This window comes from Canis lupus, chromosome 9, assembly GCF_048164855.1.
Source record: "Canis lupus baileyi chromosome 9, mCanLup2.hap1, whole genome shotgun sequence".
In the NCBI taxonomy this organism is placed as follows: Eukaryota; Metazoa; Chordata; class Mammalia; order Carnivora; family Canidae; genus Canis; species Canis lupus.
The window spans coordinates 70,561,808-70,587,980 of record NC_132846.1 but is presented as its reverse complement, the minus strand read 5'-3'; the positions used below and the strand labels follow the sequence as shown (position 1 = coordinate 70,587,980).

The window sequence follows — 26,173 nt, the reverse complement described above, 5'->3', positions numbered from 1 at the left end:
CAGGCCCTCCAGCCCCCTCCATGGCCCTCCTGCCCCCCTCAGAACCCCCATGCACACACACACACACACACACACACACACACACCTGGCCCTGGCCCTCCTGGTCTGTCCCCACTCCCTAAGCCATCCTGGCCCTTGGCAACCTTTTCACTTGCTCTAAAAGGACCAGCCAGCACCTCTCTGCTCCAAGGCAGAGCTGCCCACCTGATGAGTCCCTCCTGAGACCAGCTTGGCTGGTAAGGATTGAGCTGTCTAGCTTTGAAATGTCTTTTTTTTTTTTTCTCCTTTTTTTTTAATTGCCTTTTGGGAAGGAAAAGAATCAGTGCTTTTGCCCTGAAACTGTGTGCCAAGCTGCTCTCCCGACCTCAGCCCCCCTCCCCCCATCAGCCACATCACCCACCGCAAAGTGACTAACTCTCAACCCCAGGTCCGATCCATTTCCCCGGACCCTGCGGGCTACCGCCGTGCCCTCCACCTGTCCCCGGTGATCCTGGCCCTTCTCCGGCCGCCAGGGTCCCTGTGCAGTGGCTTCCCGGACACCTCGTCACCCTGGAAAAGCTCCCTCCCCCTTCCTTCGTTTCCCATTTTGGAAAGCCAGCCACGGGACGGTTCTGGGACCCTCGGCCGCCGCTTACTGCATTGCAGCAGAGCCCCGAGTGAGGAGGGGCGCAGCCAGCAGCCACCCCAAGCCGGAGCCTGCCCCCCCTGCAGACTCCAGCCCAGGGCAGGGCCCGGCGCCCCCTCTCCCCTCTCCCTGGCCGCAATCAAAAGCGCCACTACAGAAGTAAAAGCACCAGTTGGTCCCGACTGACGGTCTCCCCCTCCTCACTTTCTGGGCTCAAAAATGTGGCCCAGGCAGCCCCCTTGTGGCACTTGGGGGCGCCACAGACTCTTGGCTGGTGTCTGAAGAATTCAGACTGTCTGATTCCACTGCACCGTGAGTTGGCACAAATCTGAAGTGGCCCAAGTCCTACCCGATGCAGACCTGGCTCGGCCGCCTCTCTGAGTCGGGGGCACGGCTCTCCCGCCTCCCTCCCCGTCCTCCCTCCCGCCCAGAACCCGCCTCTCCTGTTGAATACTGCTCCAAGGCGCAGACAGGTGTCTGCCGCCCGCTAACAGTGGTGGGAGCCGGAGGGAAGGTGTGGGGACTGGGGCTTTCCTCACTGTGACGTTTGGGGAAACTGAGGAGCGGGGAGGCTCACAATCCCTGTGTCTGTCGGAAAGGGGGCCGCAGACCCTCCCTCCGAGAGTGGGTTCCAGCTCAGAGCATCCCTCGGAGACGAGGGGCTGCCCTCAGGACTGCCCCTGCTCCCCCTTCTCAGCCATCAAGCCCTCATCCCCTCCAAAGCCAGTCCTCCCCACGAAGAAGCCCTGGTGGGCCCCACCCCCCCATGTGCTCCATCCTCTTCTCACGCACTGTCCACATAAACAAGCCCCAGCCCCCTCCGTCTCTATCTGCAATCTGCTTGGAGGTAGGCAGGGCCCTCTCCACGTCAGGTTAATAATGCCATTTTCATAAGCCTCTGCCCATAGGTGCTACCACCTAATTTTGAATCTGCCCTTCAAACGGATTGGGCCACAGAGGAGCTGGGATCTCAAGCACCGCTGGGAGGTGCTTATAACTAATCAATCCATCCCCTGCCCACCCACGCCCCCCCAGCACTCGGCTCTGCCTTCCTGAGCAGTCTTCAGCAGCAGGGTGTGGTGGGGAGCTTCAGTCGGCCTGGGGTTCCAACCTAGCCTGGCTTCACAGCAGCTGAGAGACGGTGAGTATGTGACTTCACGTTCCCCTGCCTCAGTTTCCTTATCAACCCAACAGGGGATTAAGAGGTTGGTGCTCAGAGGCTTTCCTCCGGGGTGAGTCCTGTGGAGGCAGCCCAGCTCAGGGCTTGGCCCCTAGACAGGGCTCCATAAATCTCACCTGCCATCATCCCCCCGGATCACTTGATGTGCAGTGACTAACGCCCTGTCTCTCTCCCCCAGCAGACTGAGCTTCCAGGCCAGGAAGCCGACTGCCACTGCTTGGGGTCCAGCCTCTCACTCAGGTCTGGGCCTGACAAGGTAGGTGCACTGCGGTGGTTTGGAGAATGAGTGAATGGGTGGATGCCCGGAGCCCACAGTCTGTGGGATGCCCGGAGCCCACTGGGTTACTCTTTCCCAGACTGCCCCCCTACTGTCTAAGCCAGCCCTTCCACGCAGCCACAGAGCAAAGTATTCTTTTGTGCCTTGCCCAGGGCCCCCGCGTGCTGCTACATACAATGCAAATTCTTGCTGTATTAAATGCAGATGTGGGCTTGCATGTCGTTTCTACCGCCTGCTGCATCTACTGTGAGCTCACAGGCCAGGGGCTGCCTCTGGCTGACTTGATTTGTGCGATTAAGCCCACAGAGGGGTCTCTGGCAGGCGACGTTCCTGTTAGTATTCGGGGCAGGGTCGCGGAAGGCCGGGCTGTTTTCTTTCTTGCGCGCCACTTGTTACATGTGCGCCTCCCTCCCCGAGTCCCACTGGCTACTCCACAAGCATTCATGAAGTGTCTGGTGTGTGCTAGGCTACTCTTATCTCGTTTCATCTCACGGGGAGGGAGCCCTCCTCGTATCTAATTCACAGGGAAAAAGAGAGGCTCTGAAAAGTAAAGGGAATTGTGTGGTCTCACAGCTAGGAAGCGGGGAGTCCAGCCTGGTCTGGGGTGTCTGTCTCGGGAGCCCCCCCGGCCCCACCGCGGCTGCCTGCCGCCGCCGCCGCCGCCGCCGCCGCTGCTGCGGGCTGACCAGGGCCGGCCAGCCGCCAGCGGCTCCTGCAGAAAAGGCAGGGGGTTGCATAGAGAGCGTTCTCCCTGGCAACTAGCAGAGGGGCCATAAAAAACGGAGGGTTCAGACGCTTAACAGAAATTCTAGCAGCTGGACCTGGGAGGGGAGACCCGCGCCCTCCCCTGGGCTCTCTGCAGAACAGCAGGGCAAAGGGCTCCGTCCCAGACCCCACGGAGCAGGGGCAGAGGCGCCCCGGGACAGGTGTAGACGGCTGTGATCCGGACGGTGACAGGAACCCCAAATCTGATCCCTCGGTGGGTGGGGGGCTCGCTCCTGAGCACGGAGAGGAGAGGAGTGAAGTGAGCTTGCTGTCTGCGAAGAGCCGAGGGCAGAGGGGGCGAGGGGGCTGCAGCAGAGCCGCGGAGGCAGATGCAGAAAGCAGGGGAGGGCTCGGCAAAGCAGCTCGGTGTGTGCGAGCCCTGAGCGGGCTGCTCGGGGAGAGAGGGAGCTCCCTGTTACGGGAGGCATCCGAGCAGAGAGAGGCAGGCCGGTACTTGGCCGGGAGGCTGCAGCACGGCTCCCTGCCCGGGCTGGCAGCCCGCACGTCTAGGCCTTTGAGAAGCTCCTACAGAGCTAAGTCCCGAGCGGGGCTGGCTGCGGAGGAGGCAGGCTGGGGTCAGAGCAAGGATGCGCAGACTTTCCCATGTACCTTGCCCTGAGCTGCATGGCAAAGGCACGGAGATGGCTGGTGGAGCGCTTCTGTCACAATGAGGCAGTGAGGGAGAGGAGCAGAGAATGGGGGTGAGTGCTCGGGGCCAGCGGGGGGGAAGTGGGGGGCTGTCCTGCAGCCAATTCCCCATCTCAAGGGCCGGGCCACCTGGAGTGGCCAAGTGCCCGCCCCAGCTCCCAGGCCCAGAAAGGCTGGCCTGGGTCCTCTCTGGGGCAACAGGCTGGTGCAGCGGGTGGTGGGGGGAGAGCCTTCCTGCGGGAGGGGGGGGAAGTGGGGGGGTCTGATGAGTTGAGAGGCCGCCCGGTCATGGGAAAAGCAAGGCCCTTTTCTGGAGGCTGGGCCGCAGCCACGGATTCAGCCGGCTGCTGGACCGTGACTTGGATGCTCTGGGGACTCGTGAAAGCCCCTCGCCCCAGCGACGGGGCCCAGGGGCCTGCATGTTGATGAATGAGGCCCACGCTGCATCGGGCGCTGGCTCTCCAGGCCCATTCATGGGGGCTCAGTTCCCAGGAACTCTGGGTGGACTGGGCCTTTATCAGGGGACCCCCGCTAGACGAGGCTCTGTTCTGCAGTTTCTAAAGGAGTTTTTTTGTCTTTGTTCCCAGTGTAGGCACTCAGCGAGCGCACGCAGGCGCGCGCACATGTGTGTGCGTGTGTGTGCGCGTGTGTGCGTATGTGTGTGTTTGTGCGTGCGTGTATTACAGGCTGGCTCTGAGGGGCCAGCCCGGGGGTCCTTGTCTGTGAAATGGCCAGGCTGTCCTAGCTCACCCTTGAGGCAGTGACGCACTTTCAAGGGGCAGCAAGAACGAGGGAGGGCTGAGGCACCTGGGGGCCTGGGGACAGAGCCCCGTGTCAGGGCAAGCCTGATTGTCCCGCTCCTGACAGCCCAACCTGCCAGGGCACTGTCGGGGTCCCGACAGCTGCTCTGACCCGCCGTGGGGGGGCAGCATCGTGTTGCAGGTGGAGAGTGCCTGGCTGGCTCCCCACAGACAGACAGACAGACAGACAGACAGACTGCCCTTACCGCCCTGCTTAGGAGCTGTGAGCCCGTGGGGAAACTGCTTTCCAGAGCCTGGGGTTTCTGTTGTTATTTTGTCACTGCTCCTGTTTGAATCTATTAAAGGACTGCTTTGAAACTGTCGGATTTGCAAATGCTTGGTAAGGTGGTATTTGCATATGCGTTCCTGCCTCTGCGGCATTCTGTGGGGGGGCCAATGCGGGTGCGGAGCAGAAGCCACGCACTTAAGAAATGTTGCAGATACAGGTTTCTGGTCAGGGGCTCGTGTTGCAGGCAACAGCTCAGAACGTCACGGGTGTGCATGTGAAAAGTCACCTGCGCCCCAATCCCTAACCCCCAATCCCTAACGGCCCGGAGGCCCCGGGGCAGCACACCCTCTCTAGCCCCTGCCGCGCTGGCCGGCTGGGGAGGGGGCTCCTCCTCCCCACTGCACTTCCTTCTGCTCCAGACGCAAACAGAGTCGGGCTCCCTGGCCCCTGCCCCTGCGTGAGGAAGTCGGGAGTGGGCTGGGGCTCCAGGGAAGGGGCGCAGGCGGCTCCACGCGGCCGCAGAGAACAGCCCCGGGGGTGAGCCGCCCAGAGTAAATAAACCCAACATTTCGGAGAGAGGAGCCTTTGTGCCCCGGGGTGAGGAAGTTCACTTTTGTGTAAAAGGCACCATACAAGCCCTCCTCGCACTAGGTAAGGCTGCCCCACACACAAAAACCTCCTTCAGCCTGGGCCCGGCCCAGGGAGCGTTTTCTGTGAAATTCAGGAGAAGTCAGGTTTAGCCAGAAGTTTTTCCAGGAATGATTAACCCCTGGAGACTGTACCACTGTTCCTTCCGAGCCCTCCTTGCCAAAGTCCATAAAATACACGCCTAAAAAATCTGCCTGAAGAGCAGTCTGACGTTTTATATATATTTATTAAAAAAAATAAAATAAACTCTTGCCAAACTTTTCAGGAGAACCCAATTAAACCCGGCGGGGGCAGCCCCTTCCCCGGCCCGGGTGCTGTCCCTTGGGGGGTGTCTTCCCTGGGGCGAGGGGAGTGGGGGCCTTTATTCCTGCTCACACTCTTCCAGACTTTTCTTTTTGCTTTTTTTTCCCCCCCATCCGTGGGTCTCCCCGCCCTGAAGAGGAGCTGCCTGCGTCTCTGGGAGGGAAGGTTAAGTGTTTCCAACAGGGGGGGGTCGTCGGGAGGGGAAAGGCTCCTGTTTTCCGCTGGCTACTGTGCTGGGTGATTTATCTGTGTTATTGTCTCCCTCTGCCTATCACTACTCCGTGTGTGCACATGCCTTCCTGATCAGGAAACTGAGGCACGGGGATTCTCGGGGCCTGCCCAAAGACACACACACCATGTATGTTCTGTAGGTGGGCTTGTGCTCTCAAAATGGTCGGCCTCTCTGGGGTGCCTCCCACCCACCACCCTGGGATGGGGGGGTGGGGGAAGAACCAAAGCCTCCATCAAGTCAGGTGACTTCTGTCCCTCCCACAAGCAAGGGAGACCCTCTGCCCTCTGCGTGATGTGGACCTGGCACCAACGTCCCTCTGCCTCAAGCCTGTGCTCTCTAGAACATGACCCTGTCCCAAAAGTAGCAGCCACTCTCAGCCTGTCCTGTCCCCGGAGCCCTTGTCATCACCACAGCTGGTGTCCCTGCTGTCACATGCTAAGACTTACCTCCTTCTTATGTTCTGGGAACAGGCCCATTTCCCTCTGGCAAGGGAGAAGGCCATAAAAGACGCAATCAACCATTTCCCAGCCCTAATCATGCCCCTCAAGCCCGTGATCACCAGCACACTGGACCCTCAGCCACCCCCTGCTCGTGGACCACAACCCAGGGTTCTGGGGTCCTGCCGGTAGGGAAGCTGGTGTGGTGCCCCCGAGGGCAGGACAAAGCCCTTGGGGGGCTGTGGGGGGAGGCAGCCTGGGCCCCCCAGGCATGTGTTTGTGGTCTGACGCTTTCTGAGCACTCACCCAGTAGCAGGGCAGATGGCTCAGTCCTCAGGAGAAGAAGGAGGCCTCTCCAGTTAGGGGAAGGCAGAACCAGGCGACCCAGGAGCCCAGGGCACTGGAAAGGGACAAAGGAAAGGGGGTGATTATTAACATGTGGCCGCTTTCTTAAATTCTAGAAAAGTGGCAAAACATTTTTGTTTTGAACTAGGAAAATGTGTCAATGAGGCATCACATTCATGGGGACTGTGCTTCGCTGGACTTTTGAACAAGGTGTCAGGGGGAGTTCACCGTGGGGTACGTTTCAAAGCCTGGTTTTAAAGGCTCAGGAGAAGCTGCTTGGGAAGCCCCAGCCAAAGGCCCCAGGTGTAAAAAGGCAGGGCACACAGACAGGAACAGGCGGCTCTTCCGGGGCCCAGTGCGCCCAGTGGGGGCAAGGGGCAGGGGCGATGATGCTGGGAAGCTTCCAGCCAGACCCCGAAGGGTCTTAGGTGCCCGGCTAAGGCTCTTGGACCACATCCCAGAAGCTCCAGGAAGTCAGAGGGAGGATTTAAGCAAGACAGTGACAAGGTCAAAATTGCATTTTAGAAAGATCAATGAAAATAAACTTTGCAAAACCATTTAACCCAGCTACCCCACCTCCAAGAAGCTGGGATAAAGAAATAACTAGGGACGTGTTTACAGATTTACCTATAAAAATGCTCATTGTGGGGCCATTAGCAATAAGAAAACACTGGAACGGCTTAGATATTTTTTTTAGCGGGTATCAGTTGAGCACAATCGCATTAATTAAAACCTTAGTTCCTGTCCTGCTCATTTATTTGTGCAAGGGCCACTTTTATTTCATGGATTCCCTTTCATTTATTTTCTTAAATGATATAACAAGCACCCATGAACCTGTGACCCCCCACCCAGACAACCAGGAGTTTGACCAGAGATTGTATCTGGACACATTCTCCGCCCCCAGCACGCTCACAGCTGGGATTTTCAACAATAGAAGAGGGTCTAATCAACAATGGTGCATACATACCCCGGAATATTAAACAGCTCTTAAAAAGAATGAAACAGCCGAGACCTATTGTCTTTAACGGACCTCAGTATTTTGCGCAGAACTGGATTAATCATGATCCTTTGTTCATAAACACCTTGTCATCATTGGTCCAGGCATGTCCCTCTTTAATTTTGCTAATTGATGCATCCATATATTCATTTGTGATAATGTCATAAACACTTGCGAGCCCGCTCCTGAGAAATTACTTACACCTGCCCTGCGCTCCGTCCCCACAGGGTAAGGACCTGGGGCTCTTGCGACAGACAGCGGTGAAGGGGTTAAAGCAGCCCCAGGGCGTACAGATTACAGGGTACTAAGGTGTATTCCAAGGCACGGTGTCGATCTTTATTATCTCCAAGCGGATTCCTGAGGGAAGAAAAATAAGCAGAAGGAAATGTACACTGTGATACAGCTTACGTAAAAAATAAACAAAATCATATATTTTAGAGGTCTATTTATATACATACATAAAAGCACAGAAAAATATCTGGAACCGTGCGCCTAAAACTGGTAACAGCAGTGAAAATGCTGGGGGTGGGGGGAGCTGGGCGTGAGGGAGGGGTTGCACACGGCTTTAGCTTTTATCTGCAATGTTTGATTGTTAGTAATGAGTGTATTAATTATCAGTGCATTCCTTGCATAATTAAAATAAACACTTTGTGTGGGTTTTTTTTTTTTCATTTGTTTGTTTGTTGGGGGTTGGGGGTGGGGTGGGGGTTGTTTTCCTGTTTTTACAACGAAAGGAAGAGCATTTTAGCTGATGTCCCCGGGACCAGGCACATATCCCCAAAACTAGTTGTGCAGACACGCAGGATTTATTTTATCCCAAAGATCATTCCTCTCTTAATTTTATATGTTCTAAAGCTGGAGCCCCGGGCCTCCCGGTGGCGTGTCAGTGACATGAGGCCAGCAGGTGTGTGCCTGCCGGCTGTGATTTCACCCCCCCCCACCAGGCCCCAAATCCCTCCAGAGCCGCCTGGCGGGGGTGTCTGCAATGCACCCATCGGGGCGGACTTTCCTTTTCGGTCTTTAAGAGGCCCCAAAAGCCAATGCCCTGGCCCGTGTTCTCCGGGATTAGCTAAGTGGAATGAGAACGCAGGGAGAATGTCACATGAGCCAGGCCTGGCGGAGGGGACACGCGGGCCTCTGGGGAGCAGCGGCCCCTCAGCTCACATGCATCAACAGCCGCGCAGCTTGCTGGCGAGGAGCCGAGGAGCCTCGCTGTGTCCCCTGACATCCCCTGACAGCTAGATTTCCGCGGAACCCGTGGCTGCCATCATCCCCCCACTTCCCATCCAGAGGGAGTGCAGCTCAAGGGCACAGGTTTGCCTGACCTCAGGGTCCCAGACAAAGGGGATGGGCCCTGCAGGTCCTTGCTTGCTCCTCCCTCGAGTCCAGGGTGGCACGCTGCACCCCTGCCTCCCTCTCGGCCAAGACCCCTCAACTCCCCCTTGCTTGCTGAGCTTCAGACTCCACTCCCCAGGCCCCCTCACAGTTGTCTAGCTGCCAGAATGAATCCCCTTGCAGGCTGGAGGCTAAGTGCGCAGCAGAGACCAGCTCAGTCTCATCTACAGGTGGAGAGCTGAGGCCCCGAGACCCCCCAGAACACAAACCTAAGCCAAATTGCGGCCCCAATCACTATGAGCCCTCATCCGCTATCACCCTGGCCTCCATCTGCACAGATCAACTAACCCATCGGTCGGTTACAGTCCCTCCCCTCACTCGCACAGACAGGGACCTTCTAGAACTTTCCTCCCCTCTGCCAGGCAGGGATTTATTTTCGACCATGACTTTGTGCGGAAGAAATGTGAGCACAGGTTAACCAGCGCTCTGCCAGCGTGACCAGCTCTTAATCGCCTTTCCCGTACACGAGGCTCTGCTATTTATTACATAGCATTTTATTTTGGCCTGAGTTCGGTCCTGGAGAATACTTTGAGGTATTTGTCATAGTTTTTCAGATATGAAATATGGTAGGATAAAGAAAAATAAAATGCAGTACCCAGGCTGACATCACCTGCATCCACCTCCGGGCCAGGATAATTCAACATGAAGACGTTCACTCCTCCGGAAGGCCACATAAATCCAGACAATGCCAGTATAAGTTATACAGTTGACTCAAGAAAAGGATCTCTGGATCCCAGCATTGACCCCGACTGTCCCCGCTCCCCTTGTCTTCCCTCTGGGTTCTATAAAAATGAGAAGGGCTTTCTAAGAGGGAGGGGACAGATCCACGTAAAATAAGAATGATTTGTATCTGCGCCGAATACCTACTGTGTGCCAGGCATTTTCTATTTTATTTCATTTAGGGAATCAAGGCAACACTTAAAGATGACTGTCCCCATCCTATAGAAGGGGAGGGGGACTCGCCATCACTTGACCAAGGTCACCCAGGGGAGTCTGTGCTCTCTGCTTCCCAACAGGCCCCTGGGGCCCCCTTAAGCCCCCATCAGAGAGGTCTCACTTGTTGCACCCCTTTGTATCATGGTCAGAAATCCTAACACCTCCCCTGATTACATATAACAGAGGAACAGCATTATTCTGGAATTTTAATTATATTACTATATTAATGTGGTATGAGGCCTCTACCTCCCCAGAACCTGTGTGGTTAAAGATAGGGCTTGGGCAGCCCGGGTGGCTCAGCGGTTTAGCGCCGCTTTGGCCCAGGGCGTGATCCTGGGGACCCAGGATGGAGTCCCACGTCGGACTCCCTGCGTGGAATCTGCTTCTCCCTCTGCCTGTGTCTCTGCCTCTGTGTGTGTGTGTGTGAGTGTGTGTGTGTGATGAATAAATAAATAAAATTTTTAAAAAAGAGACGGAGCGTACATACCTGGTCTACTGTGAGGTCAGCCTAGGAGGACCCCATCCATCCCCCTCCGGGCAGGGGTGCCATCTCGGTGTCACGGAGCGGGGCCAGGGCTGGGCTACACCTTGGTCTCTGGAACCCACCAACTCACTGCCCATCCAGGGGGCAGTGAGCCTCAGCTGCAGAATAAAGAGCTCAGGTTAGTTCCATCCTGAGAGGGCTACGCACTTACAAATTGTCCAATTTTACAACTCAGAAAAAATAAATTCATAGGGCAGACCTTCTGATTCGATCCTGGGCCAGGCATCTGCTCCCTTCCTGGGGGAAAGCGCAGTCTCACCTCCAGCTACCTGGGAGGGGAGAAAAGACAACCTGCTCACAAGAGTTCCACCCACCTCTCAAGCCTCACCTGCTGCCCCCAGCCCTACTGTGTGCTGACAGAGGGTGGGACGAAGGAGTAGCACATACATACTGATATCAGGAGCATGACAAAACACCACAGGGGTCCCCCGTCCTGGGTGGGGACGCTGGGTGAGGGAAGGACCACCAGCCTGGGAAGATGCTACTTATAATCGCCTGTGAGGTTGAAGTTCAGGGAACTAAGAGATTTACTTGGGGTGACACAAGAGGCCCAGACCCCAGACTCTTGCTGAGGGCAAAATGAGGTCTGGCAAGAACGGGGGAGGGGGGTCTCGCCAAGAGCTCGGGGGTCCAGGGAGAGAGCTGAACAACGGTGCCACTGCAGACCTCAGTGGGTTGTGCGCTGTCCCTGAGGCCAGCAGGAGGCGCAGCCTCGGTCAGACCCAGTGGGAGAATGAGATCAGGCCTTCTAAGGATTTGAGGTCCGCCCCTGAGCCTCAGATTCCTCTTCTGAAGAATGGGAATAATAACAGGACCAGCTTCCCAGGTTGCCATAGGGATTGAAAGAATTAAAACAGCGTCTGGCACATAGTAAGTACTCGAGATGGGTGATGGAGGCACCCCACGGGGGCAGCGCGACCCAGCCCGGGGAGAGAAGCAGGACAGGAGGTGTGCGGTGTGCCATGGGGAACGGGGGAATGTGCACCCACGGCCCAGAGCCTGGACTTTCATAATTACAGAAATAAACGTATCCAATCGCTTTGTAGAGAGAAGCGAGATTCCAGTTGACAACGGGACAGGAGCAGAGCCACTGATCGCTTGCATCAAAGGTAAGACTTGGGGTGGAGGCTCATGCTGACCTCCCCTAGGGGAGGGAGCTCGCCGGGGGAGGGGGCATCCGGACGATCGATACATGGAGCAGGCGGGCTGGCTGGCACTCAGGAACAAAGGTTAAAGGGTTAGTTTGCAGGAAAAACCCATGACATGGGGGACTCAGTACCTCGTACAAATACTTGAGCGGCTATAATTAGCAGGGCCAGGGCCAGCTGTCCTGTCCCTCTGCCGACAACCAAATTAGCCAAAATGAGTTGGCAATGACCCCATGAGCTTTTCAGGGAGATGGAGGCAGACGCTGAGGCCCCGTTCCTAGGTTCTGGCCTCCCATCGGGTCACGAGGCTGAGCATGTGGATGCCACAGAAGGAAAGCGGCCTCTCGGGCCGAGGGTCCCTCGGGGTCCCCAAATGGCCACTGTCTGCCCCCCGCCAGGACCGAGGGCATCCGTTCCTGCCCTCTCCAGCCCCTGGTGGAAGCAGGAAAACCTGGCTTTCCACACGGCCTCTTCCTTCCTGACCCAGGTCCTCTTGGCGCCGCAAAATGGGGAACTCGGTCGGGAGCCAAGTCAGTGTCTGGGGTCAAGCTGCTAGGGTCGTGCCTGACACAGAGCAGACGCTGGGGAAACATCAGTTTCAATAAATAAATTCTAATTACCCCCGTCTGGACGGCACTGGCCTCCATGCGCGCAGGCCGCCCCTCGCCAGCCTCAGTCGCCAGCAGCCTGCGGCCTGGGGGAGGGGGGCCCTCGGTGGTCTTGGTCCTCGAGCCGTGGCTCCTGCTAATAATTAGAGCTCCCGGGTGAGTCACTTCAGCCCCCCACCCCACCCCAGCTCCGCTGCACTCCCTTGCAAGGTGGAACGCCGTCACCTCACGGGGCGAGTGGGGAGATTAAAGTTGACCCAGGCGTGAAAATGCTGAGTGCTGACCGTCCCGTTACAGCAGGTGTTTCAAAACTAAAAATCCCAAAAGTCTTCGTGATAATCACAGGCCCTTCCTTGTTAAGACCGTTTTTGCAGCCTACGAAGGGCCCATGACCCCTGGGAAGGAGGTCTACCTCTGACTCTGGCCCTACTTCCACCCACACCAAGGCCAAGGTCCCCCCTGCCAGCTCCCCCCTAGGCCTACAGCTCCTGGCCCATCCTCAGACCCAGAAGAACACGGGGCATAGAGGGACCCCACCACAGACACACAGATTCCACTGAGACCCGTCCAGTCCCAAGGTCAAACAGGACCAACCCCGGAAGGAACAGGCCAGCCTGTGCTCCCAACCAGGACTTCTAGGTGGGGGCCTCTCTTTAAAGGAAATGGCATGAGGACCCCCCCAAGTAGTAAGTAGCGTAAGGAACCCCCCTCCCAAGTTTCTGGAATTGAGGCAGGGTGGGGACCCTGAGCTCCACTCGCTCAGTCAACCCCCTCCTTTTACCGCTGCTGCCCAGGTCACTCCTCAGGCATCTCCCAGAATCCCAGAGCTACAGGAACAAAGTGAAAAGACCCCCTGCCCAAGCCCGCCTTGCAGTTCTGGGGAAACTGAGGGCCCAGGAGGGGAAGGTCACGCTGAAAGTCAGTGTGGGTCCCGGGTTGGCAGCTGGTGCGCCTCCTTCCTCTGCCCGCTTGCCATGAAAGGCAAGAGCAGCCCGGGGAGCAGCTGATTGGCCTGGCCCATTTGGACAGCCCAAAGAAGAAGGACATTCTCATGTGTGACCCCTCTCCCAATCCCTCCCAGGGTTATTCTGGGCAGAGTGATCCAGCTGCCCCCTGGAGCTGCCAGTCAAGCAGTAGGGCGGGGGGATGGCCGCAGGAATATTGCTAGGTCAGGGGCACTGCCCCTCACCCTGATAGCTTGAGGAGGCAAGGGGCCGAGCCATCTTTTCTAGAAGGCATCCCACCCAACCAGTTTGGGTTTGGTGGAAAAGCCCTGGGACCAGCCCCAACCCTGCTGTAACTTCGTGTCTGTCCTGAATCACGGCCACCTCTCCTTCTATAGACTATCCCTACAGGGATGTCGGAGGCCCAGTGGGGCCTGACACCCAAGGCCCCAAGCCCGAGCCCCCAGGTGAAGAGTGGGAAGCCGCTGAGGCTGGCCACTCTGGGTCAAGACATGAAGGGTCTTCCAGCTATAAGGCCCAAGTGGTCTTAACCCACAAGGCAGGGGGTGAGCAGGCAAAGCAGGGGTCCACAGGACCAAGGTCTCATGGGGTGCTCAGGGATCCATCTTGAAAATCCCTAGTGACAAGCTGTGTGGGGAGTGACCGTACCCCTGGTCTACACCAGGAAACCAAGGAGCCACAGCCCTTAGCCTAATAAGGTACATCTGGACCTTGACACTAGTTTAATAAAATAACTAAGACTGACCTGCAGGCCCACCAGCGTCCCCACGTGCCCACTCCCACAGGGATGCTCAGCGGGTCTGGGGCAATAAAGGAGTCAATGAGGGATGTTCATCTCAAGGTCACTTAGTCCTCAAGACGTGGTGGCTGTGTCCCTCAAACCCAAGTGGCTCTGAGGCAGGCCAAGGCACACAGGGTCTCCCCCCGACCTCAGCCCTGATGCCTATCCTGGCAGCCAAGAAGGCCAGGGCTGCAGGTGTGGCCGCCGGGCGTCTGAGAGGCTGGGAAAGGCGAGGCCGTGACAGAGAACCCCGTGGTCCCTCGTTCCCCTCTGTCCTCCCGCCTCCTCTTTCTTGGCTCTCTACCTTCCTCGTCAGCAACTCAGGCTGCAGGCCCCCCTCCCCTGTCCTCACCTCTCCCCTGCTCCCCGCCCCTGGCTAACTCTGCTCCTAAATACCCCTCATCTCCTCTTCCAAGCTCTATTTTTAAAATCAGATTTCCTTTACTGTACAAGTGAGCCGACAAGGCGAGGTATTCGCTGAGGGATTGGCCCCCCCCGCCCCCCCCTCCCATCCAACCCTTCATAGACTCACGTTGGCAGCCCTGACCCAATGGGCCACTTGCTCAGCGGCAAGCAAGGAGCTGACCTGGCCGAGAAGGCTCTGGGCACTGAAGGTGGTGAGGCTGGGGTGTCTGTCTATGAGTGTCGGCGGGGGGCAGAGGGTCCGACTCAAAGACCTCAAGGGCACTTCTGACCTGAACCAGGTGCACTAAATCCTGATTTTGATTTTGATTTTTTTTGGTAAGGTGAGAATTCCCCAATCAAGATATATTTCTTAAAGAAATTGCCTTGAGGCCTGAGACCTGAGCATTTATTAAGCTACATCTGTAGGACGGAACAGTATTACCTCTGGAGAGCCCAGAGAAGGGGCTGGGCAGCCTCCAGGCTGCACCAGCTGCAGCAGGTGGGCATGTGGAGGGTGGGCGTCAGAAGGAAGCCCGTAGCCACTGTATAAAGCCAGACGTGGGAGGCCAGAGGCACCTTCACTTTATGAAACACGGCCCCAGTAATGCCCAATGTCTTCCCAAAGGGTCAGGCGGCTGAACCCAGCAGAGCCTCAAAGGAGACGCTCACCATCAGTAAAGGGAGATCCCTTGGTCTTGGCCCCCAGGACCCTACACTCACCTCCAGCAGGACATTTAGCATGAGGGCGTGGTCCTCATCTCCTTGCTGGTGACGTTCTGCAAGGCATGGCTGCTTCCGTTTCTTCCCATCGGGGTCCTCAAACCAGCGCCTGGCCCAGAAAAAAAAATCAGGACACGTTGCTGTAATGAATTAATGAAATGGAGGCAGAGGAACCAGCTTAACAACATAAAAAGATCCAGAACTATAAAATTAAAATGAGTTCGGGGACAGAAAGTAAGAAACCCAGTCTTTGAGGAGCAAAGTGCGAGAGGAACAAGAAGCTGCATCGAGAAATTAGGGAGGATGAAAAATGTTGGTTTTGTGCAAAGGAATTTAGGCTTTATTCCCTAAGTAGTGAAAAAGCAATGTAAAGATTTTTTAATATAACAAATACCTGGTCCAATTTTCATTTCATGCTCAGGCATTTGGATTTTATGCTTTGGACGTGAAATCCGAAAGGTTTTACACTGAGAACACCATGATTGAAGACGCCGAGATGTCGAGATATGTTGTTAGTGATGAAAATACAGGAAAAGATTTTAAGCGGGGTTCTAGGAATAGATTTGGGGTTTGGGGGATAGCTTTATTTTGAGGAATGACTGGAACAAGTTTTTGTATCATGCTAAGGAGTTTGGATTCTTGCCAAAGGGTCTTAAGAAATGTGATGGTGAGATTTTTGCTTGTGGAAGATAAATCTGCAGAAAAACATGAAAAAATGTATTTTAAGGCTAACAGCTTTGGACTTTATTATACAGGGAACATTGAAAAACTATAAAGAGAAAACCGGTAAGAGCCACAAATTTAAGTCTCCTGCAAAAACCTTTGCACTTTATATCTCAGGGGTGCCAACGTCTGACTTTCAGAGATTTGATGGATGTTGACACCAAAGTTGAAAAACTTCAGTCCTAAGAGTTATGTGATCAACGCTGGGAACGCGCAAAGAAATTTGAAATTTATTTTGAGGCTCTGACATGATTGGAGTTCTGTACATGCCTAGAAATTTGATTTTAGCCAATGAAAAGTTCTAAGAGAGTGACATGGTAAGTTTGTTTTGTTTTTTTTTTTTTTTTGGAGCGGATAATATGCGGTGAAATTACAAAATAAAATTCACATTTTGTGCTAAGAATTTGGACTTTGATTCCATAACTTCACAATGAAGAGGCATTGTTAAGATTTTAAGGCGGAATTACAAGATAAAATTTTATATGCTGTGCTAGGAAGTGTGAACTTTATTTTAAGGGATGACAAGATCGAATTTTTATATCATGCTAATAAGTTTGGATTTAAGCCAATAAAGGGTTTACAAGAATGACGGGATGAGATTTGGGGTTTTTTTTTTTTTTTTTTATAGACCAGTCTGAAGATAAATTACATGGTACAACGTTGCATTTTATGTTAAGTAGTTGGGACGTTCTGTTACAGGCAACGAAGAAATCTTGGAAAGTTTTAAATTGGGAGTTACATGATCAAACTTATGCATTTTGGCAGAGCTACAAGAGTGGGTTTTTATGGTAAAGATAATATGATCAGATTTTTATAACATGCCAAGGAGATGTGATTTTATGTGAGAGTCAAAGGCATTCAAGCATTTCATTTTGGGGAGGGATATGATCTCATTTTTGAACCCTCATGCAGAGGTGTTTGGATTTTAGCCAGTAAAGGGTTTTAAGGAGTGACTGATGAGTTAGTTTTGTCTCCAGGGGAATTAGCTGCTAAAATATATTTTATGCTAAGGTGTCTGGATTTGATGAACCTGATAATGAACGCGCATCGACAGCTCAGAGGAGGTGCCCCTTGGCACAAGTGCACCGTCTGTACTTTATGCTGAAGGACTCGATCATTTTATAGCAAGTGATACAGAGGCGGGGCAGGTCTTAGGCAAAGGTTATGTGACTGAATTTCCATAGCTTGCTAAGAAGTCTGGACCCTATTTTGAGGAATGACAGGAATACATTTTTGTGCTGTGCTAAGGATTTTGGATTTCAGCCATTCAGAGATTTTAAGAGAGTGACATGGTAAAATTTCTGTGTTCGATAAGAGTAGTCTGCGGAGAAATTATATGGTAATACGTGTATTTTTGACTAAGCAGTTTAGATCTTATCTCATAAGTGATTAAGAGATATTAAAAAGTGTTAAGCAGAAGTTACAAGACCAAATTCATGTACCTTGCAAGGAAGTGTGACCTTTGGTTTTGAGGAATGACACGGTCAAATTTTTATATAATGCTGAGAGGTTTGGAATTAAGCCAATCAACGGTTTAAGAAGCGGCCTGGTAAGAGTTGGAGGTTTATATCCATCCATTTGCTGATAAATTACACGGTAAAATTTTTGTTTTATGCTAAGTGATTGGAACTTTATGTTTTAAGCAATGAAAAGAAACTTTTGTACATTTTAAATACAGCAGTTATGGGACAACTTTCACGCGTCCTACTAAAACTTTGAACTTTGATGCTAAGGAATATTCAGGTCAGGATTTTGTGATATGCCAAGGATATTGGATTTTAGACTGAAGACAGGTGAACAATTTCATCAGTTACATCATCATCAAATTCATAAATACGCTAAGACATATGGACTTAGAATAAAAGGGGTATAATCTAGTTTTCAAATCATCTGGCGAAGGAATTTAAATTTTAACCAATAAAGGGTTCTCAGGGTTTTAAGAGCCATATAAAGTGTTCTCAGGGTTTTAAGAGCCATACTGAGATTTCGCATTTTAAATTTTAGCCAATTTAGACTTAAAAAAAAAAAGACTTCTAGCAGTTTTAAAAGCTATATAGATTTTATACTTAAAACTTTAAATTTCAGCTGATTTAAATTTTTCAGTTTTAAAATTTAAATTTCAGTCAATATAAGTTTTTAAGTTTTAAATTTTACCAATAAAGTGCTTTAGGTTTTAAGAGATAGATATACAGGTTTCATGTTTAAATTTTTAAACTTTAGCCAATTTAAATGTTTCAATTTTATTTATTTTATTTATTTTATTTAAATTCAATTTGCCAACATTTAAGATGTTTCCATTTTAAGGTATTAAATGTTGGCCAATTTAAATGTTTCCATTTTAAAATATTAAATTTTAGCCAATTTAAATTTTTCAATTTTAAATTTTAAATTTCTGTCAATTAGAATTTTTGAATTTTAAATTGTAGCCAACAAAGAGTTTTATGGGTTTTAAGAGAGATACAGATTTCATATTTAAAAATCTAAATTTTAGCCAATTTAATATTTTCAATTTTTCAATTTTAAATTTTAGCCAATAATGGGTTTTAACAGTTTTAAGACAGGCACAGATTTTATATTTGAAATTTGAAATTTCAGCCAACTTAAATTTTTCCATTTTAAAATGCAAATTTCAGCCAATTCAAATTTTTAAGTTTTAAGTTTTAGCCAATTACGGGTTTTAAAAGACATACGGAGATTTTTATTTCTAATAGTGGAGTCTGTGGATGAGTTAGTCAAATTTTATATTTCAATTAGAGCTTTATACTAGATCTTGGAATTGTGGAATAGTTGCATACGCCTTATAGGACTTTGGTGAGGACAAATGAGTTAACTGAGGCGCCATGTATGTGGTGAGGATGGGGATGGTGATGATTTTACGTGACCGGTGCATCATGCTAGAAACATGTAATCTCTACCTGGAGGAATGGCATGAGCAGAATTTTCTATTATTCTAAGGCTTTTACATTTTAGCCAGAGAATGATTTTGGGGAGTTTCTTGTGTCAGCAACTGTTATGCTAAAAGGTTTGGATTTAATATTGTGAACAGTAAATAAACAACAAAACCTTTTCATCAGAGGATCTGCGGGGTGGAATTAACTGTCACGCTAACCAGAATGTACTTAATTTTGAGAAACAGCAGATTGGAATCGTCTATCTTGTTGGAAAGTTTGGATTTTAGCCAATGAGGGAATGCCTTTTTTTTTTTTTTTTTTTTTAATAGTTGGGCCTGGTGGCTAAGAGGAGTACTCAGAAGTAACAAAAGGTGTTAAATGTAGAAAGAGGGGTGACCACAGAGCCACTCTTTTGGATAACCAGAACTCAATTTGCTCTCCCAGCAGGGAAGACATGTGCAAAATAACCCCAACCCAGACATCTCTTTAAATTCAGCCTCAGCCCACTCAAACCACCCATGACTATGAAAACTCCATTCCAAGACAATCAGAGGTCAAAGATACCTCGCACCCTCCCCGTCCTCCCTCCCTCCCCCCTCCCCACCCCTTAGTCCCTACCCCAGCTCTCCTAGAGACACCCCTAGGTCAGGGAGAAACCAGCCAGAAACAGAGAGGGAGTGTCTGCTAGAGGAAAAAAACCAGTCCCACCTGGCAAGACTGGAGGGGCAGGTAAAATATGCTTGCTCACGTGTGTGGAATTGATGCCTGAACCCCCACAAGGAGGGGGATCTTGGAAAAGTGGCAGTTTTAGGAGAGGATCCACAGATCTCCCTGAGGGCTCAGAGCTGGGGAGATTGGAAACTGATGCAAGAGTAGGAGAAGTCAGCAAAGCTTCCAAGTGAGAACCAAGTCACGGGGTGCAAGTTTCTGCCACATAGTAGGTGCTTTATAAACGTTTATGGAAAAAAAATACAAGCCGGACCTCCAGATCTGCCCTCCCTCCACACTGGCCCAATTTCTACTGTGAATCTAGGGTAGGAAGTGAGAGCTATTTTAGGCTGCTGATCCAACTGATGGGACTGTGGCCAACTGCCCATTTTCTCCTCTTCCCCGGACCTTGTTAAACAGTAGGCATCTGCTAGAGATTCCCACTTCACAACGGGGGAGGGCGGGGGGAGCGGACGGCGAGCCAAGCTTGCTCCAGGGCACCCTGCCTGCCAGGGACAGCTCTGAATGGCACTGACATATGACCTCTGTGACTTTAGGGTGACCAGAGAAAGGAAGGAGGGTTGACCAGGCACGTGTGCCAGCGGGGGTGAAGCGGCCAAAGCATCCTGCCAGGGGCCTGCCTGCCACAGCGGCTGCTCTGGGCCTATTGCTCCACAGAATTTATGGGCTGTGAATTTCTCACGGCCATGGGGGAAGCAGGCAAGCCAGACAGGCCGAGCAAGCCTGGGAGAATCGGGAGAAGGTCAGGGGCAGAATGATATTCTAGGTTGGGCACGAGGAAGCTCTCCCCAGTTTCTCTCTGTTCTGAGGAGTTGGGCATCTGATTTGTCCCCGAGAACCTAACCTTGACCTCGCGAATCCCTAAACAGCTGCCTTTCCTCCTCACCCGTCCTCCCCACCCCCAGGTTCTGATCTCTGCCGTCCCAGTCGCTGACCGGACGCGTCACAACCTTACCGGTCTTCAGAGAACAACTCCTTTCCATCCGACGAAATGATAGAACCCTCTGAAGACTCATTTGAGACGATGATGGAGCGTAAGAATCCATCATCAAAACAAATGGAGTCCTCCGAGGGCTCATCCAACACCACCGTGGAGACATCAGGCAGCGGCGCGCAGGAGGCGGCGGGGCCCGCCAGTGGCCCAGCCCAGGGAATGAAAGAGCTGCCCATTGATCTCCGCCAAGACATGGAGGAGCCATCCAGTGGCCCACATAGGGAAATTAAGGATCCACCCAATGACCTACTCCAAGACCTGGAGGAGTCACGCAATGGTTCACATCAGGAAGTGGGGGATCCATCCGGTGAGGCACCTGGCACAACGGAAGAAGCATCAGTCAACCCAAGGGGAGCCCGAAACAAACACGGCAGCGACACTGACCTGGCCAGCGGAAGGGAGGAGGAGGAGCAGCTGGAAGAGGAGCCCGAGACTTCGGAGTTCATGGCCACGGTGAGATCCATCATCTCTCTGTACTTCCGCATGCAAGACCTCAGAGAGCAACAAAGAGTAGCAGAAGAGATCTTGATGGAAGCGATCAACGCAGGCCGACTGCCCGTCCCGGTAAACTTCTCCGGCGACCGCAGAGAATACCACGAGTTCATCGTGCTCTGCCAACTGATCCTACAAAGCTACCCGAGCATGTTCTACAACGACCGCCTGCGAGTGGGGTACATCATGTGCCACCTCTCGGGCATGGCCTTAGAATGGGCCAGGGCTCTGATGAATGAAAACAGCTCCCTGATGAGCGACTTCCCCGCCTTCCTGGAGGCCATGTCAGGTATGTTCGAGTACCGCCAGGCGCAGCGTGTGGCCGAAGATGCCATGTTCAACATCAGGCAGGGGAGTCGCACCGCCATCGAATACATCAATGAGTTCCAGGGCCTGGTACCCACCTTGGGCTGGTCGGACGAAGTCCTGCAGGCCCACCTGTGCCAGGGGCTCAACGAGGAAATCAGGCACTATCTGTTCCGCGTCCCGCAGCCAGATTCGCTCGAAAGTCTCATCGTGCTCGTCCTGCAGATAGAAGAAAAGCTGGCAGAGCGAAGGGCGATGCTCAGGCTGCCCCCAGAGGCTCGCCCACGGAACCTGACCTGGATCGACTCACCTGCCCCGGAGAGGTGGATGGTTAGCAGCTGGCTGCCCTGCGACGCCCGGCCCGCCATCGACCGCAACCACCTCTTCCTGCTGCTCCTGGTCAGGGTGAACCCCTACCACAGCGTCGCGGTTCAGGCCCTGGTCGACTCAGGGGCGGGCGGCAACTTCATGGATGAGAGGTTTGCCCAAGAGCACTATGTCGAGCTCTACGAGAAGCCCTACCCGCAGATGGTCCAAGGCGTGGACGGCTCACTGATCGGCAACGAACCTGTCTGGCTCTACACCGAGCCCCTGGTGTGCATCCATCAGAACCACCAGGAGTCCATCGAATTCGACATCGTTCCGTCCCCCAACTTCTCCGTGATATTAGGCATCAAGTGGCTCCGGATCCACACCCCCGAAGTCGACTGGGTCAGAGGCCGCTGCACCTTTCACTCTCCCTACTGCCTGCAGAAGTGCTTCCGCCCGCCCCCACCATGCATCGCACTGGAAAGACATGCCATCAGCCTGCTGCCCGGACTGCCGCCCCTGTACTCCGACCTGGCCGACGTGTTTAACCCGAAGGAAGCAGATGATGAGACTTCCGACCAGCCAAGCTCAGACGGATCCGATGATCTTTCTGAATCAGAGCCCTCTGAGCTTCAGCAGGCTGGAGACAGTGATCACAGCGAGACCTTTTACGAATGTCCCTCCATCGCGCCGTGGGAACCTGTGGGTGCCGGGATGCAAGAAAGTGCCAGGCCGCGGGATGACAACTGGAACGCGGAGAGCATGCTGACCGACAAACAAGACTACATACAGATCATTCCAGAACTATTCGACCAGTTACACGGAGCTACATGGTTCACGAAGCTGGAGCTGCGGGGGACCATCGTGGAGGAAAGCATGAACATACACCAAGCGGAGGACGTATGGAAAACAGCGTTTGGTTTCGAGCTCCCAAAGATGAAGAGCTACAAGCCCTTTCCACTATCCTCAGACCCGGTCATCCCTCAGAACGTGCTCCACTTTATCCTAAAGGACATGCTCGGCTACTTCGTGCTCTCTTACGGGCAGGACGTCGTGGTCTACTCAATGAGCCAGGAAGAACACTTCCAACACGTCCGCCAAGTCCTGGTCCGCTTCCGACACCACCACGTCTACTGCTCGCTGGACAGAAGCCAGTTCCACCGACACACGGTCGAATTCATGGGATTTGTCCTCACACCCAAAGGGGTGAAACTGAACAAGACCATCGTGACCACCGTGACGGGGTACCCCACCCCTGGCTCTAAGAAGTCCCTGAAACACCTGCTCCGCTTCATCCTGCCCTACCAGCACTTCGTGGAGCGCTTCAGCGTCATCATAGAGCCCCTGGTGAGGCTGCTGCTGAACGCCCCAACGTTCTCCTGGGGAGACGAGGAGCAAGAGGCCTTCGAGTGCCTGAAGCGGGCTTTCCGCAAGGCGCCCCTCCTGCACCACCCCAAGCCGCAGAACCCCTTCTACTTGGAAACGGGCGTCACCAAGACAGCTCTGCACGCCTCCCTGATCCAGATAGACGAGCAGACCGGCAAGAGAGTCTCCTGCGCTTTCTACTCCCGAATTATCTCGCCTATCGAAGTCGCCTACTCTCAACTGGAAATGAAGATTCTTCCAATAAGGGCTTCCTTCATGGTGTGGTGCCGCTACCTGGAGAACACCGAGGAGCCCATCATGATCCTTCTCAACACAGAGGATCTAGCCTCTCTGAATAATGACAGGCTCACCGTACTTCTCCCCGGGCATTGGGTCTTCTTCTTCTCCCACTTCAACTTTGACGTCATGGAGCGGCCTGCGCAAGAGGGCGGCCGGCCTCTGCCACCCGTGAGAAACCTCACCCGAAGGGCTTTCCAGCACAACACTGCCACCCGGTCCAGGTCCCTGTTCACTACGGGAGGGTATTTCGGGGATCGGTCCCTAGACTCGGAGGAAGACGATGAGACTGAAGACGCATCGAACCAGGACGAGCCCAACGGGCGGAACCTCCAGCAGGAGTTCCTGGCTCTGATACCAATCGATCAAATATTCCACAGCTTCCTCGCCCACTTCAGCGTGGCCCAGATCAGGGCCGTCATCCTGCACTTCTTCCGGGGCCTCCTCTTCTGGAAGGACACCCTGGCCGTGGCAGCACTCCTGGTGCTGCTGAAGCTGAAGCGGCGCCTCTCCATGCTGCCCACGCCCGCCTGGGCGGCCGTGCGGCCCCCGCAGAGGCGCTGGCTGCGCCTCGGCCAGGCCGCGACCCTCGTCCCCGGCAGCGGCACGGCCACCGCCATCGCTCAGCTCCTCACCCAGGTGCCCCCCACCGTGGGCACGAGCGCCGTCCCGGCCCAAGAGCTGGCTGGACTGCTCCTGGGCCCCGGCCACCGGCAGCAACGCGCCCTGCTCCCCCTGACCCGCCGGGGCCTGCAGCTCACACCCGGCTTCTGGCTGCTGCTGTGTGACTTCTTCGGGGTCCGAGTTGGCGCGTGGGAGGGAGCCCGCCCCCTCCCGGGGGGCACCCGCTATCTGGAGCTGCACGTCGTGGGTGATGAAGATGTCGTCTTGCGAGAAGCCCTGCAAGACGACCTGCAACGTTACCGTCAGTGTGGCCTGCATGACGGCCTGCAAGACACCTCGCAGGACGAGCAGGAGAACGACGTGCAGGAGGCCCTCAGCACCGACACCCCCATGGTCCTGCAGCCCCTCCGACACCTCCCCGTGCCCTCCGAAGTCCTCGCCTTCCTGAGCCGACACCCGCCCCGGGTCCGCAGCGCCTACGGGCAGCCTGACCCCGTCGCCCAGGAGCTGGCAGCCAGGGCCCTGCTCCGCTTTCTGACCACGGTCTACGCACAGGCACCACCGGCCCCCATCTGGGCGGGCCAGCCCCGGGGGGAAGCCAGGCTGGAAGAGCTGCCTGACGGCGAGGACAATGCGAGCCTCAAGTGAAGCGCCCCCTGGCCGGCCAGGGCCAAGCCCTCCGTTCCTCTGCCCCCCTCTCCTCGGCCTCTCCCTGCAGCCTCCCCATGCCTCAGCCTGCTTCACTCAGAACCAGCGCCCCCCAACTTCCTGCCACTCCTGACCCAAGGGGAACCCACTTGTGAAGGGCAAAAATTTCTTCAACTCATCAACCAGCAATGTCACCTGTGCCACAGTGAACTATCCAACCATCAGAGACCCAGAGCCAGCTCAGGGCCACACACACAGTCCGTCTTAACCGCCTAGGTCCCAGGCTTTGCAGCTGGGAGTGAGATCAATGAGGGAGCGAGCAGTGGTGAGCAGGAGATGACCCCATGACCCAAGGCCAGGTGAAGCATCAGGCACAGCAGACGCAGCCAAGCAAGCAGATGCCGGGGACCCACCCCCCACCCCCCCCACCCCCCGGGAGTGACGAGTGGCCACCATGTGCCATCCTGGGACACTGACCTCGGGTGCTCCACTGACTTCTTCTACCTCCACCACCGGTGCTCCTGCTCCCCCTGGGCTCCCATCCCCCCGCCCCCCGCCCCCCACCCCGCTCACACCTCGTGGAGCGTTGGGGCACCTCCCTCGCCCACCCCGCTGCAAAGCCAGCCCACCCCCACCGTCTGGTTCAGTACCCCACACCCTGACTCTGTCTGGCCCTGAGCTCGGTTCTCACCTGGAAGGTGCCTCTCCATGGAACGTCCGACGTACCAGTACTTACCGGATTGGCATTCTCGAGAGTCCCCGTGACTCCCAGGACACTTGTCTGGGCTCCCCTTCCCCGCCCAGCCCTGACCACACAGGGGCCCAGAGGTTCCGCCACAGACTGAGGACGGCCCGGACACCCAGCCAACTGTGCTGAGCCAGTTCCTACCAGACTCACTCTCTGCCACGGGGAGGAGACCCCCCCCCGACTTTCCCCTCACCTGTCCCACCCCCTAAATAAAGTAAAATAAAAGATTATCTGACTCTGTGGTTTGTCCTGAAGGTGGCTGGTGGGGGGACAAGAGAGTAGGAATGGGGATGGGAGGCAAGTGGAGTGGGAGCACTTTGGGGGCCCTTCCGCCAAAACAGGCACCACCTTGTGCTGGCTCACAAACTGGGGTGGGGGGCAGGGGGACACAGGGAGCCGCCTCCTCCTTACGGTCAAGTCTCACCTCTGGCCTGGGCCTAACTCCCACACAAGACCTGCGGGCTGAGCAGGCTGTTCTCTGGCCCCTGACTCGGAGGATTTGGCAACAGGAGCCCTGGACTCAAACAACTCCATTGCTACCACCCTCCTGTGGACGCCAAGGTCACATGGTCCTTTAAGTGGCAAAGTAGCTGTTCTGAGGGTGCACTGCCCTGGGAAGGGGAGGGGGCTCCCAGGGAGTCCAGGAAAATAGGATGGCATTCATTCACTCGGGGTGCATTCAACCCGCAGTCCAGCACACGCAGACTGAGGGCCCCTGCCTGGCCTCAGGTTCACCCGTCCAGCACCAATCTCTCACCTCCCTGAGCACAGTTGCCCCACCCTCCACACTGGGGACCTGGGGCATGGTGGAAGGTCATGGACTATCCCCTGCACGACTGGGACCCTCACCTGGGGGAGGGAGTCTGGGACCCTCACACCTCACCAACCAGGTCTGCCCCTGACTTTGCCCCCTGACCCTGACTCTGCCTCCTGACCCTGCCTTTGACTCTGCCCCCTGACCTTGAACCTGACCCTGCCCCTGACTCTGCCCCCTGACTCTGCCCCATGACCCTGCCCCTGACTCTACCCCCTGACTCTGCCCCATGACCCTGCCCCTGA

The 26,173-nt window shown here is 54.3% G+C and overlaps 1 protein-coding gene, 1 long non-coding RNA gene and 1 other non-coding gene across 19 annotated transcripts in view; 1 reads left to right on the top strand and 2 right to left on the bottom strand.

Annotated features, from left to right (window-relative positions):
* Positions 1-10,673, bottom strand: part of LOC140640485 (uncharacterized) — a 106,889-nt gene extending 96,216 nt beyond the window's left edge. For 13 of the 16 annotated variants that reach the window (XR_012037228.1, XR_012037219.1, XR_012037227.1 and 10 more), the window contains exons 1-5: positions 10,561-10,673; positions 10,305-10,459; positions 9,492-9,663; positions 7,688-7,843; positions 6,451-6,544 (exon numbers count right to left, since the gene is read on the bottom strand). This is a non-coding gene — a long non-coding RNA (uncharacterized lncRNA). Of the gene's footprint in view, positions 1-6,450; positions 6,545-7,687; positions 7,844-9,476; positions 9,664-10,304; positions 10,460-10,560 lie in introns of all 16 variants that reach the window. The other 3 variants (XR_012037220.1, XR_012037232.1, XR_012037221.1) reach the window with 3 other exon arrangements.
* Positions 1,973-24,784, top strand: RTL1 (retrotransposon Gag like 1). 2 transcript variants are annotated; one of them, XM_072839959.1, is made up of 3 exons: positions 1,973-2,061; positions 11,408-11,470; positions 20,237-24,784. In XM_072839959.1, the coding sequence occupies exon 3, from the start codon at positions 20,323-20,325 to the stop codon at positions 24,364-24,366; it is 4,044 nt and encodes a 1,347-aa protein (XP_072696060.1). In that variant the 5' UTR covers positions 1,973-2,061; positions 11,408-11,470; positions 20,237-20,322; the 3' UTR covers positions 24,367-24,784. The 2 variants fall into 2 exon arrangements, with proteins under 2 accessions (XP_072696060.1, XP_072696061.1); XM_072839960.1 differs by lacking the exon at positions 1,973-2,061 and adding an exon at positions 2,833-3,548.
* LOC140640790 (small nucleolar RNA SNORD112) lies at positions 7,513-7,589 on the bottom strand. The gene has a single exon (XR_012037423.1). It is a non-coding gene; the product is annotated as a small nucleolar RNA SNORD112 (small nucleolar RNA).
* Positions 24,785-26,173: the final 1,389 nt, after the last annotated feature.

What these genes read in the sequence shown, in the direction of transcription:
- RTL1 (XM_072839959.1), top strand. Translation starts at nt 20,323, where the DNA reads ATGATAGAACCCTCTGAAGACTCATTTGAGACGATGATGGAGCGTAAG.